The sequence below is a fragment of the Phytophthora cinnamomi genome (genome assembly GCF_018691715.1).
Source record: "Phytophthora cinnamomi strain GKB4 chromosome Unknown Contig39, whole genome shotgun sequence".
In the NCBI taxonomy this organism is placed as follows: domain Eukaryota; phylum Oomycota; class Peronosporomycetes; order Peronosporales; family Peronosporaceae; genus Phytophthora; species Phytophthora cinnamomi.
This window is the reverse complement of record NW_027150972.1, coordinates 1,469,925-1,483,322: the sequence shown is the minus strand read 5'-3', so window position 1 is coordinate 1,483,322 and position 13,398 is coordinate 1,469,925. Positions and strand designations below refer to the sequence as shown.

At 57.4% G+C, this 13,398-nt stretch overlaps 5 protein-coding genes across 5 annotated transcripts; 3 read left to right on the top strand and 2 right to left on the bottom strand.

Annotated features, from left to right (window-relative positions):
• Positions 1 to 431: 431 nt before the first annotated feature.
• Positions 432 to 1,916, bottom strand: IUM83_10743 (Amino Acid/Auxin Permease (AAAP) Family; the record flags this gene model as incomplete). Its single annotated transcript, XM_067935259.1, has 2 exons — positions 432 to 829; positions 920 to 1,916. 2 exons carry the CDS (start codon positions 1,914 to 1,916, stop codon positions 432 to 434), a joined length of 1,395 nt encoding a protein of 464 aa, XP_067791578.1.
• Positions 1,917 to 4,133: 2,217 nt separating this feature from the next.
• IUM83_10742 (Amino Acid/Auxin Permease (AAAP) Family) lies at positions 4,134 to 5,612 on the top strand (the record flags this gene model as incomplete). The annotated part of the gene is made up of 1 exon (XM_067935258.1): positions 4,134 to 5,612. One exon carries the CDS (start codon positions 4,134 to 4,136, stop codon positions 5,610 to 5,612), a length of 1,479 nt encoding a protein of 492 aa, XP_067791592.1.
• Positions 5,613 to 5,781: 169 nt separating this feature from the next.
• IUM83_10741 (Amino Acid/Auxin Permease (AAAP) Family) lies at positions 5,782 to 7,272 on the bottom strand (the record flags this gene model as incomplete). The annotated part of the gene is made up of 1 exon (XM_067935257.1): positions 5,782 to 7,272. The coding sequence occupies one exon, from the start codon at positions 7,270 to 7,272 to the stop codon at positions 5,782 to 5,784; it is 1,491 nt and encodes a 496-aa protein (XP_067791552.1).
• Positions 7,273 to 8,612: 1,340 nt separating this feature from the next.
• On the top strand, positions 8,613 to 10,103 carry IUM83_10740 (Amino Acid/Auxin Permease (AAAP) Family; the record flags this gene model as incomplete). Its single annotated transcript, XM_067935256.1, has 1 exon — positions 8,613 to 10,103. The coding sequence occupies one exon, from the start codon at positions 8,613 to 8,615 to the stop codon at positions 10,101 to 10,103; it is 1,491 nt and encodes a 496-aa protein (XP_067791426.1).
• A 1,247-nt stretch (positions 10,104 to 11,350) lies between these two features.
• On the top strand, positions 11,351 to 12,847 carry IUM83_10739 (Amino Acid/Auxin Permease (AAAP) Family; the record flags this gene model as incomplete). Its single annotated transcript, XM_067935255.1, has 1 exon — positions 11,351 to 12,847. The coding sequence occupies one exon, from the start codon at positions 11,351 to 11,353 to the stop codon at positions 12,845 to 12,847; it is 1,497 nt and encodes a 498-aa protein (XP_067791459.1).
• Between the last annotated feature and the right edge of the window lie 551 nt (positions 12,848 to 13,398).

Below are 13,398 nucleotides of genomic sequence, written 5' to 3'. Positions count from 1 at the left end.
AACGCAGGTGTTCCCATCACGACTGCGTACCATCACCCACTACTTCGACAAAGCGTACTTGGAGATGATGATGAGGTCGCAATTTTAAATCGTCACAACTCGTATCTACCTCCACACCCGTTGCTAGCCTCCGTGCCGCTGGGTTCATCCATTGCTAGAAATGAGATGACCGCGAGTGTTCACTCCGGCTCATTCCTCCCTCCGCGACCTCAGTTGAAGCGGAGCGATAGCAAGTTCCAAGGAGTAAGCTCTAGAACTCTCTGCGACCTCTTCCACATTGAAAGCACGTTGGATCCGAATCTGTCCACGCCGACAGTCGACAGCGACTTCGCTCACGTCTAGGTCGAACATGTTCCAGAATACATTAACGCTAGATGTACACTGACTTAAACCCGCTCCCTTGCTTAAGGCCAACGTGGACTGTGTTTTCCTTATGCCTCGTGTTCGGCTGTGTAGTTGTAGTAGACGTTGTCTTGGTATTTTGGCGCACAGAACGGAAAGTTGACGTCGCTCTCGGACGGCGCAAACAGTTCCTTCCCTGACAAATAGGTCACATAGCAACCGAGCACGAAGCAAACGAAAACAACGAGCAGTGCCGGCACCTTCTCGTACATGGGAACTCGAGTCCAGCAGCGCTTTAAGTAGAACACGATAGGTAGGATAATGCAGCTCATAGTGATAGCCGACGAGCCGACGAAGTCGCTCAAATCTGAGAAGTGGTCCTTCAGCAACACTGAGGCGAGGACCTGTAACGCAACGATGGCAATGCGCAGTAGCACATACTTGATCGCGTTGGCACCGCGGTACTCGGCAGCCTCGGCCTCTTCATCTGCTTCATTGTCCTTCCCAATGTCCGCCATCGACACCACCGACGCCATCGATCTCTTGGAGCTGCGCTGTCCCTTCAAAATTGGTGTACCAGTGGGGTCGTAGCTGATCGCCGCCTCGACGTCGTCACCTGGCAGGCGCTCTTGCGTGTTTTGCTGGTGCATCCCCAGAACGAGCCGCTCAGCGATGTAAAACGCTGGGGAGACCACAACAGCAAAGGCGATGGTGACATGCAGCTGCATGAAGAGGTATGCCAGGACGACGGCGCCCCAGTTCGATGCGAAACCAAGCGACGTTAGACCCGTGGCAGTGTCCGGGTAAATGGTGAAAAGGAGGTTGCCCGAGATTTGGCATCCCATTGAGGAGTATCCACTGCTCGCAAGTACCAGGAAGAGCACCGAAATGAATGTCAACGTGACTGCTACAACACGGGGCATGCGAGTCGGGTCGCTGTGCTGGCGCTGCAGCGATGGAATCACGATGCCGGCACCGTACGCGAGAGACAAGTTCCCGAAGGCGCTAGCAACTTGCGGAAAGGAGATTTGGGGCCCCGGCACGCTCGGGTGGCCACGCATACCGTGAGTGACGACTGCAACTCCGATGCAATCAGCGATAATGGTGCCTGCACAGCCCGCGAAAGCAGCACCAGCTCCTTCCTTGAGTGTCGGAATGAGGCAAACCGGGAGTACCATAAGTGCCATGATCACAATCCACACTTTCTGGTCGAAGGCGTTCGAAAAGAGACCGTCGAGCAGCGAGCCACCCAAAACCAGGAAGACACAGGGCACCAGCAGACACACGCCCATTTGGGAGAGCACAACCAAGTAGCGTCCAGCTTTGCCCATGCACCACTCGCCGATATCGCCGTAGGTGCGCACGGTGTTGGGTGCCAGCAGCATCACCTTGGAGATGGCCACAGAGGCATAGACGTTCGCGAAGGCCATGAAAACCAGCGCTACGATGGCGATCGCCGGCCCCGCTCGGGAAAAGTTGCCAGGCATGCCGAGGGTGCCGACGCCATAGACGCAGCAGAAGAGGTTGAAGGCGATTTTGGCGTCTTCCATCGTGAAAAAGGCCCCGCGAGTCATCTTGATGGAGTCTCGAGTGCGTTCAAAGCGGTGGCAAGGTTGGATGTCGGAGTTCCGGCGGCGCCAAAACGAAAAATGGTCTTTCGCGACAGCGTCGTCGCGTCCGCGAGGTTCGTGTTAACAACGCTGTCTGAGAAGGAGCGCCCAATTCAGTGATCCCCGGCACATGGGCAAACCAAATGCTTCTGGCAGGCGGTGTCGCTACTACCCATGAAGTTCTCCACCGAGCGCCAATTCAGCGAGCCAAGCCGCGTAAATAATGGGCGCCGTCATCTGGCATCGAGTGGTGCGGCACCTGGAAATGCGGCGCCGTTCCCGGACGAATTGAGCGAACGCGGCGGCACTACCGAAAGCCACGCCACTATTGACGATGCGTATGGTATTACATGTAGTGCATACGTACATGCTCTTCGGCGTTCACATGAGCGGCAACTTCAAAAAGGAAAGGGGTGCAAAGTGCAGGGTCCTCGGGTCGAGCGGATCTTTTGCGAGGTCCATGTCCTCCGGCAACTTTTGCGGCAGGCGCATCCTCACCTGCAAAGCATCTCCAGAACTTCCGGACCGGAAGAGCACATCACCGGACACCGACTCTTTTTGGCAATCGACATAGCCGCGTGCAAGTCTCAGGTTGCAGCAAAGAAGGCTCCGTATCTCTGGGATTTCATTCAAGCAAGCCGCGCGTCCTCTCTGCGGAGACTTGCCCAGCATGGCACGGAGCGCTCGCCTCCCGAACGCTTGCTTTCGCTGGAGTTCGCTTGTCTCAAAGGAAAGAGCTGGGGGCCAGCGGGCGTTTCTGAAGTTGGAGCATCCCGTTCTGGTGCGTTGCCACTTGGGTATGTCTCGCGTCCGGTGTCGGGGCAAGTTGCCGGTGTCAGAACAAGCTGGATGGGCTCGCCAGAAGGAGCTTGAATCATTTACGCTGCGGCCTTCAAGGTGATGCTGGCGGGAAGGCGGCTTCGAGATCCGGTGCGCCGCAGCGGTGCATGTGCTGATGCGCTCGCGGCTGGCCGCCAGGCTGGTGAGGGTGCGGGAATACTCTCTGCAAGAGACCAATCGTCGTCTGCTGGTGGCCGCCACGGCGCTGGTTGTCATCAGCGATAGAAAAGCCTGGGGAGATGTTGAAGTGGGAGCCACTTCGAGTCGGCCGAGTTTGGGCGGGCTCCTGAGCTTCGAGCTGAATGATTCTTGCGGCAAGGCGAACATCGTTCGCTAGATGTAGACACTACTAACGCGCTAACCATTCCAGCAGGCATGCTTGCTGTGCTACATGTACATGTAGCAGCAAGCAGTGTCGTTGGCGACGTCCGCGTCAACTGGACAGCGGAAGCCTGCAGCGTTTTTAACTCAATCTGATCCCGTTCAAAAACGCCATATACATGTACATGCAACGCTTGATGATCGAAGTTGACCACGATGTGAGCGCCGTTGCGGTTTCAGCTGCACGAACATGGCGGTGCTAGCACTAGCAGTCCGTTTGCATTGCGCCGACACGCCTCCATTTGCTCCACACACGTTGACTACTTCGCCGCTCGTGCGACGCGACGAAGATCTGTGTGTACCATGCAGCGAGAGCATCCCGGTGATGCTTTCGGCCGGGAGATCGCGCTGCAAACGCACAACGAGTGTAGCCCCGCAGCAATTTCTCATCAAGTCACTACTTGCTATTGGCGCACCACAAATTGCGTAAGTCTTATACTTATGTGCGTTGGACATCGTGACTTTGCATGGACTTACAACTCGATTTCCGCGACGCACAGCGCTGTGCTACTGTATGTTGAACCCGTCGAGTCCTTCACGCCAGCAGGCCGAATTAAAATCAGTCAGTCATGTTGACAGCAAGAGTGGATTTGCTGTGCCAGCTGGCGGCGCAAAGTCCGGTGTCGTGGTGCGAGTGCCGGTGCACGAGCGTTAAATGCAGCACCAGAAAGTGCGGGGTTGGGAATCGGCCAGCGTTCATAGGCTGCTGGGGACTGACGTCGCCAGGAGGACTGATAGCGGACACGCTCTAGCGCGCAGAGGGTCCCTGCTGCAACCCGTTTTGCGTTGGCTACGCTCTCAGCTTTGCGCATTCCGCTCCGTTTGTATCGCCTGAGAACTTCGCCAGTTGAACCGCCACGTTGAGCGGGGCACATAAGGCATTGCCGCCGCCCACCTCACTCGGATTCAGTCTCCAACTTTCCGCCTGCCCCTCAAGTCGCCAACCCAACGGACTCGACCATGGCTCGCAGCGCTGTCTTCACGATGGAGGACGCCAAGGCGGCCTTCAACCTCTTCTGCTGCGTCTACGGCATTGGAACGCTTGGTATGCCCGGCAACTTCTCGCGTGCCGGACCTGTGATCGCGGTCTTCGCCATGGCCTTCATGGCCTTCGCCAACACGTACTCCTCGGTGGCCATTTGCCGTGTCATGCTGCTCGCTCCTCGTTCGGTCAAGACCTACGGCGACCTCGGCGAGTGGTGCATGGGCAAGACCGGCCGCTACCTGTCGGTCGTCTCGCAGATGGCCAACTGCCTGCTTGTGCCCTGCGTCTTCTTGGTGCTGGGCGGAACACTGCTGGACGGCCTCTTCCCGGAAGCTTTCAGTGGATCGACGTGGATCATCCTCATGGCGCTCATGGTGCTGCCGGTGTGCCTGGTGCCGACTCTTAAGGAAGGAGCCGGCGCTGCCTTCGCAGGCTGCATGGGCACTCTCATTGCGGACATTATCGGCGTCTCCGTCGTCATGTACGGCATGCGCGGTCACCCGAGCGTGCCGTCGCCCGACCTCAACTTCAAGCAGGTTGCTGGCGCTTTCGGCAACCTGGCCCTCGCGTACGGTGCTGGTATCGTGATCCCGGCGCTGCAGCGCCAGCACAGCGACCCCACGCGCATGCCCCGCGTGGTCGGTGTGACCATTGCGTTCATCTCGTGCTGCTTCCTGGTTTTGGCCAGCACGGCTTACTCGGCGGTCGGGTGCCAGATTTCGGGCAACCTGCTGTGGTCGATCTACCCGGATTCGGAGACCGGCCTGACCACCCTGGGCTTCGCCTCGGACTGGGGTGCCGTCGTCCTCGCCTACCTATTCATGCAGCTGCACATCACGATCGCCTTCTCCGTCATCCTCAACCCCGCCTTCTACATTGCCGAGCGCATTGTGCTTGGCATGCACAAGTCTCCCGTTGCCGACGTCGAGAACAACCTGATGAGCTATGCCGATGCTGCCACCCCCGCTGATGGCGCTGAGCGGTCGGAGAAGGAGTCCCGTGCTTCCAAGCGTTCGTTCATTTCTGTTGCTGACAACGAGAACGTGCACCTTGGTGAGCCTGAGGCGGAAGCTGCTGAGTACCGTGGAGCCAACGCTCTCAAGTACGTGATTCTTCGTATTGTGATCATCATTATCCTGGTGATTGCATCGGTGCTTCTGAAGGACCACTTCTCGGACCTGTCAGACTTTGTCGGCGCGTCGTGCATCACGGTGAACTCGATTCTTCTGCCCATTGTCTTCCTCTTGAAGAAGAAGTGGACTGTACTTCCAATGTGGGAGAAGATTCCAGCGCTGGCGGTGATCGTGGTGTGCTTCTGCCTCGGCTGCTACGTGACGTACACGTCGGGCAAGAACTTGTTCGCCCCCAGCGACGATGACGCGGCATTCCCGTTCTGCGCTCCGGAGTATGAGAACACTGTGTACTACAACTACACGGCCGAGCACGAGAACTAAATATTAGCGTAGTAGTGTTTCTTCAGTCACATTTACGCTATAGCTAGTCGATGAATGTAATGAACCGAGTTTCTTCAAAAACTTTCACATTGAACTTCACGTGCAGAGGTAAGTGTGCTAAACGCCTTAGTAGATGCAACGCCTTGAGGTAGAACTACTACGCTAGAGTTTAGTTCTCGTGCTCGGCCGTGTAGTTGTAGTACACAGTGTTCTCATACTCCGGAGCGCAGAACGGGAATGCCGCGTCATCGTCGCTGGGGGCGAACAAGTTCTTGCCCGACGTGTACGTCACGTAACAGCCGAGGCAAAAGCACACCACGATCACCGTAAGCGCTGGAGCCTTCTCCCACATCGGAAGGACAGTCCACTTCTTCTTCAAGAGGAAGACAATGGGCAGGATGATTGAGTTTACCGTGATGCACGACGCGCCCGCAAAGTCCGCCAAGTCATGGAAGTGGTCCTTAAGGATCACGGACGCGATCACCAGGATCGTGATAATAATGACGCGGAGAATGACGTATTTGATTGCATTCGCGCCCCGGTACTCGGCAGCCTCCGCCTCCGGGTCGCCGAGGTGCACGTTCTCGTTGTCAGCAACAGAAATGAACGAGCGGCGCTTTGAGGCGCGCGACGTGTGCGACTGCTTCTCGGAGCGCTCGGCGACATCAGCCGGCGTGGACACATCGGCGTAGTTCAGCAGGTTGTTCTCGACGTCGGCAGCGGGAGACTTGTGCATGCCAAGCACAATGCGCTCGGCAATGTAGAAGGCGGGGTTGAGGATGACGGAGAAGGCAATCGTGATGTGCAGCTGCATGAAGAGGTAGGCGAGGACGACGATACCCCAGTCCGAGGCGAAGCCCAGGGTGGTCAGGCCGGTCTCCGAGTCCGGGTAGATGGCGTACAGGAGATTGCCCGAGATCTGGCATCCGATCGCTGAGTACGCGGTGCTAGCCAGGATGAGAAACAACACCGAGATGAAGGTCATGGTGACTCCTACGACGCGAGGCATGCGCGTGGGGTCGCTGTGCTGGCGTTGCAGCGCCGGGATCACGATGCCGGCACCGTACGCGAGGGCCAGGTTGCCGAAGGCGCCAGCAACCTGCTTGAAGTTGAGGTCGGGCTTCGGGATACTTGGGTGACCACGCATGCCGTGCATGACAACAGCAACGCCGATGACATCGGTGATGATGGTGCCCATGCAACCGGCGAAGGCAGCGCCAGCTCCTTCCTTAAGAGTCGGCACCAGGCACACGGGCATACATGAGAGCGCCATGAGGATGATCCACGTCGTCGTGCTGAAAGCTTCCGGGAAGAGGCCGTCCAGCAGTGTTCCGCCCAGCACCAGGAAGACGCAGGGCACGAGAAGGCAGTTGGCCATCTGCGAGACGACCGACAGGTAGCGGCCGGTCTTGCCCATGCACCATTCGCCGAGGTCGCCGTAGGTTTTGACGGACGTGGGCGCGAGCAGCATGACGCGGCAGATAGCCACAGCGCCGTAGACGTTGGCGAAGGCCATGAAGGCCATGGCGATAATCGCGATGAAGGGGCCGGCGCGCGAAAAGTTGCCAGGCATACCAAGCGTTCCAATGCCGTAGACGCAGCAGAAGAGGTTGAAGGCCGCCTTGGCGTCCTCTGCGGTGAAGAAGCCTCTGCGCGGCATGGTGTGAGCAGCGACGGATGGCACGGACAGGGGAGTGGTCGAGTGCCGCGGTTGGGTGGGCGGGACTTAAGCAGAAGCTGGTAAATCCGGGAATGAGGAAGTGGAGGCTGTCTTGGTGGCGGTGGTGACTGAGGATCGCGGAGCGATGCAAAGAGGGGATCACACCAGATGCCGAGGAACAAGCATTCAACCTCGTGTGTACGACAAATTTCACCTTGAGAGGGTGTGAAATGGCATTGAAGTTGCCCTTACGTAGCAGTTGTGGATCGTTAATCATATCCAAAGAGTCGGAGAACTGTTGGAGTGCAAGAAACAGGTCATTCATGGCGCGTCATGCACCCATTGCCCTATGAAATGCGCTTTGATGCACTGGCTGCGCTCTCACGATCGCACACTTCATTCGTGTGTACATCTCCTTGATTAAAACGTTTAATCAGTGTTGTGCAGAAAATACTATTTTCAAAATAGGATGCCGATCTTGAACAGCAACAAGGTGAAGATGGGTTCAAGCGGTTGTAACTGCTCTTTTACAGCCACAGCCCCACGTGTTTAACTCATGCAGCACTGAAGTGCCTTGGGTTTCGTCGGCACATCGCTTTGCGTGAAAAATCACTACTTTATTTGACTAGGAAACGGCGTAGCAGGTTGCAAACCGGGAGTGGAAGCCTCCTCTGGCGCCTTGGAAATGCTGCAATACTATATGACATGTGATACATAGTGTGAGGGCACAATGTGCCGATTCGCACACTATCCGGTCCAAGGTAGATGGACGGTCAGCCTTTCAAAGGGTACTTGCAAGCTGCAGCTGTTGTCGGCTTCACGTTAGACCTTCCGCTTTCGTGCGATCTTCGGATAGAGCGAGGGAGGGAAAGTGAGCCCTCACAGTCCTTCGAAGAAGCTCCATGTAGTTACTGCATCACGACGCCCGCAAAATCCAGAAGATTGCACATTGCGGTGTAGTTTGACCGTCGCGGTGAGAATCACAGAGACGCTACGGTAGCGGAAGTGCACTACCATAGGCCCAACTTCCCACTGACGCGCAGCTGAAGTCCTGTATCTTGCCGCACCGGAGCGTCCGACTCTCTTGACTCTCTCGTTAAACGCACAAGGGACAGACAACTCGTAAGACTCTTCGTGTTCAACTCAGAGTGTATGTGCTCGTTCCTCGGTATCTGGTGTGATCCCCTCTTTGCATCGCTCCGCGATCCTCAGTCACCACCGCCACCAAGACAGCCTCCACTTCCTCATTCCCGGATTTACCAGCTTCTGCTTAAGTCCCGCCCACCCAACCGCGGCACTCGACCACTCCCCTGTCCGTGCCATCCGTCGCTGCTCACACCATGCCGCGCAGAGGCTTCTTCACCGCAGAGGACGCCAAGGCGGCCTTCAACCTCTTCTGCTGCGTCTACGGCATTGGAACGCTTGGTATGCCTGGCAACTTTTCGCGCGCCGGCCCCTTCATCGCGATTATCGCCATGGCCTTCATGGCCTTCGCCAACGTCTACGGCGCTGTGGCTATCTGCCGCGTCATGCTGCTCGCGCCCACGTCCGTCAAAACCTACGGCGACCTCGGCGAATGGTGCATGGGCAAGACCGGCCGCTACCTGTCGGTCGTCTCGCAGATGGCCAACTGCCTTCTCGTGCCCTGCGTCTTCCTGGTGCTGGGCGGAACACTGCTGGACGGCCTCTTCCCGGAAGCTTTCAGCACGACGACGTGGATCATCCTCATGGCGCTCTCATGTATGCCCGTGTGCCTGGTGCCGACTCTTAAGGAAGGAGCTGGCGCTGCCTTCGCCGGTTGCATGGGCACCATCATCACCGATGTCATCGGCGTTGCTGTTGTCATGCACGGCATGCGTGGTCACCCAAGTATCCCGAAGCCCGACCTCAACTTCAAGCAGGTTGCTGGCGCCTTCGGCAACCTGGCCCTCGCGTACGGTGCCGGCATCGTGATCCCGGCGCTGCAACGCCAGCACAGCGACCCCACGCGCATGCCTCGCGTCGTAGGAGTCACCATGACCTTCATCTCGGTGTTGTTTCTCATCCTGGCTAGCACCGCGTACTCAGCGATCGGATGCCAGATCTCGGGCAATCTCCTGTACGCCATCTACCCGGACTCGGAGACCGGCCTGACCACCCTGGGCTTCGCCTCGGACTGGGGTATCGTCGTCCTCGCCTACCTCTTCATGCAGCTGCACATCACGATTGCCTTCTCCGTCATCCTCAACCCCGCCTTCTACATTGCCGAGCGCATTGTGCTTGGCATGCACAAGTCTCCCGCTGCCGACGTCGAGAACAACCTGCTGAACTACGCCGATGTGTCCACGCCGGCTGATGTCGCCGAGCGCTCCGAGAAGCAGTCGCACACGTCGCGCGCCTCAAAGCGCCGCTCGTTCATTTCTGTTGCTGACAACGAGAACGTGCACCTCGGCGACCCGGAGGCGGAGGCTGCCGAGTACCGGGGCGCGAATGCAATCAAATACGTCATTCTCCGCGTCATTATTATCACGATCCTGGTGATCGCGTCCGTGATCCTTAAGGACCACTTCCATGACTTGGCGGACTTTGCGGGCGCGTCGTGCATCACGGTAAACTCAATCATCCTGCCCATTGTCTTCCTCTTGAAGAAGAAGTGGACTGTCCTTCCGATGTGGGAGAAGGCTCCAGCGCTTACGGTGATCGTGGTGTGCTTTTGCCTCGGCTGTTACGTGACGTACACGTCGGGCAAGAACTTGTTCGCCCCCAGCGACGATGACGCGGCATTCCCGTTCTGCGCTCCGGAGTATGAGAACACTGTGTACTACAACTACACGGCCGAGCACGAGAGCTAGGCTGAATAAGTATGTGTCAGTTGCGCTGTGAAACTTTGCGGCGGTTGTTAAGAAATCGGTTCACTTTTGAATTTGAGGCTTTTTCCGCACATTGTTTTCATGTTAAGTTGCCGGGAGGGCTGCAGCGCTTGGTTTTGGGAGGGCATATCCTACCAGCCCCACCATGCGCTACACTGTCTGTCAGACAGCGGTATTTCTCGTGCTATTGAGCGGCGTATAGTGCTATCTTTGCCAGTCAAAAGTGCCAACTTCGAAGAGTCTTTGTTGCTTAGAATCGTTTCACGCCATCGGCATACTGTACTATTGGCCCGCAGGACACTTCAGTATGGGATTGCCTTGTGAATCACAAGTTGTGATAGCAGATGCACCGATTGGTTGCACGGGGTGGAGCATTTCAGCTGCCTCGCTTCGAATCACGGTCGCGGTTTTTGCCGCAATAAGTGCATGTTTAAGCCGGCGCTGGTGCGCGAGCCTCCGCAAGCTTTATAAATCGCGCAGCGGAATGTACGTACGCGCAAACGTTGGCTGTGAGTCAGTCGAGCCGCCTTCAATAATCGCACGTGCATGGCGCAACGAGCGCGGACTTACATTTAACCGCGTCGACTCGACGGTCGAGCAGCGAGTCGAGACTTTTCTCGTCCCGGCGCGGCTACCGAGAAGGCCAGTCCTAGGGAGCCCATCTGTTGTGAGACCGATCTTTGATGAATAGATCCGGTCCGTACACATTCGGCGACAGCTTTTCGGCGACGAGCCCATCACTGCTCTGCGAGATGGGGCCAATGTGACGGGCTCCGAAGTGATGGGCCCGCCATTTTGCCATGTCGACGAACGACTGGCCCGACGCCACCTCCGCTGTACCGAGCGCGGCAGCTCCGCGAGCGGAGTCCGCCACCGCCGCGGGTTTAACGGCCGCGTTTCGGAAGTCGACAGTCTGCTGATGCATTGCGCGATCACTTTCGCCGGTCTACGTCAAAGGGGCTGCGGGCACAGAGCCGGCCGCGTGCCCTGCAGCCTGCAGTTGCATTCATGTTCCGGACCGGCAATGCTGGTGCGACAGACAACGACGGGGGAGACATGGCGTTGTAGACGGACCGCGGCGCGCGTTGTCTTTCAACGAATTTGCGCAAACCAGGGAAAATGCTGCTGGCTGTTGCGCCCGCTCTCCAGTCAAAGCACCGGCACACCCCGCCGGTGCGGCCCCGGCGGAGCTCATTGTCCATTTTGCCGTCCAAGCGTCAACTGCTACCATGGCGGCCCCCTCTTCTTCGGCGACGCGTTCCGCCCTCTTCACGCTCGAGGATGCCAAGATCGCGTTCAACATCTTCTGCTGCATCTGCGGCATCGGCTCACTCGGCATGCCATCCAACTACGCTCGCGCCGGCTGGGGCTACGCCACCGTCGCCCTGCTGTTCATGGCCTTCGCCAACATCTACGCCACGGTGCTTCTGTCCAAGGTGCTGATGGTGGCCCCGGCTTCGGTGAAGACGTATGGCGACCTCGGCGAATGGGTTGCCGGCAAGTGGGGCCGTTTCTTCGTGGTGATCTCCCACATGGGCGTGTGCCTGCTCGCCCCGTGCGCGTTCCTCGTCCTGGGCGGCACGCTGCTGGACGTGCTGTTCCCCGACTCGTTCAGCCAAACCGTCTGGATCATCTTCATGGCGGTGCTCGTCATCCCTGTGGCGCTGATCCCGACGCTGAAGGAGAGTGCCAGCATGGCCGTGGCTGGCTGCCTCGGCACCATCATTGCTGACGTCATCGGCGTTTCAATTCTCCTGTACGAAGAGCGTGGCCACCCCACGCCGCCCACGCCTGATGTCACCCTCCACCAGGTGCTCACCACTTTCGGCAACCTCTCGCTCGCCTATGCTGCTGCCATCGTGATCCCCGACCTCCAGCGCCAGCACTCGCAGCCCGAGCGCATGCCGCGCGTCATCGTCGTCAGCCTCGGCCTCGCCTCGGCCTTCTTCCTGGCCATCGCCATTATCGGCTACGTCGCCGGTGGATGCCAGCTCTCCGGGAACCTCCTCTTCTCGATCGTGAACACCTCGGACCCGTACAGCTCCACGACGCTGGGCTTCACCGCGAACCGTGGCGCGGTGGTCATGTCGTACCTGTTCATGCAGTTGCACCTGTCGATTGCCTTCTCGACGATCCTGCACCCGGCTTTCTACATGGCCGAGCGTCTCGTGCTCGGCATGCACAAGGTTGAGCCTCTCGCTATCGACGGCGAGGAGCGTGAGGTCGAGATCGAGGAGAAGATGTCGTACCTGGCTGCGTCTACGCCTGCGCCGGCTGTCCCGGACCTCGAGAGCAACGCCCACGAACAGCGTCTGTCGGCCACCAAGAGCGAGGAAGACCTCTCCGAGTACAAGGGCAGTGTGAACGTGATTCGTTACGTCCTGGTGCGTATCGCCTTGATCGCGATCCTGACGGTGGCCTCGATCCTGCTGAAGGACCACTTCCTCGACCTGGTGGACTTCACTGGCGCCACTGCCATCACCGTGTGCAGTCTGATCCTGCCGCTGATCTTCTACGTGAAGGTGTTCTGGACAAAGATTCCGGTGTGGGAGAAGGCCATCTGCATCACCATTGCCACCGTTTGCGGTGTCGTGGGCTTCTACGTAATGATCTACGCCGGTAAGAACCTGTTCAACCCAGACGACGACAGCGCCACGTTCCCGTACTGCTCGGCTGAATACCAGGACGAGCCGTACTACGTAAGGAATAGCACAGCGTCGAACTGAGTCCGGCATCCAGTCGCATGACACGCTTCTGGCTAGAATATATTAATTCCCATCTACGTTTAACGGCACGTCCTTAATACTACGTAGTAGTTTTTTTTCTCGTTCTACTCAATACCACTTGGTCTAACTGAGTCAAAAGAAGATAAATATCACTACATGTAATAATAGCTGACTTATGGCATCTCCACCCGTGCGTAAACGTAAATATACCCCAAAATATAGCGATAAGTTTAGCTTTTGCTGCTGCACCGGCATGAGTAAAATGCGTGAGATTCTCTCAAAAATTCGGGGACCCCGGTTGTGGACCCGGGATGGGGAGGCGCAGTTCGAAGGTTGAAACAAACGTAATATAGACTGAAAAGGAATATATTAATTGGTATGAAAAGATTGCCAAACGGCAGCGGACAGAGCGCATAACCGTTTTTCTTGTTGCAGTGCTGATGTTGGAGGCTTGGACCGGAAATATTTTTATCTGTTGTTCTCCCCCTGCTCGTGTGTGGGCCTCCACAGTCACTACTCGCCTGTTGCAAGCACTATTTATCTGTTGCATA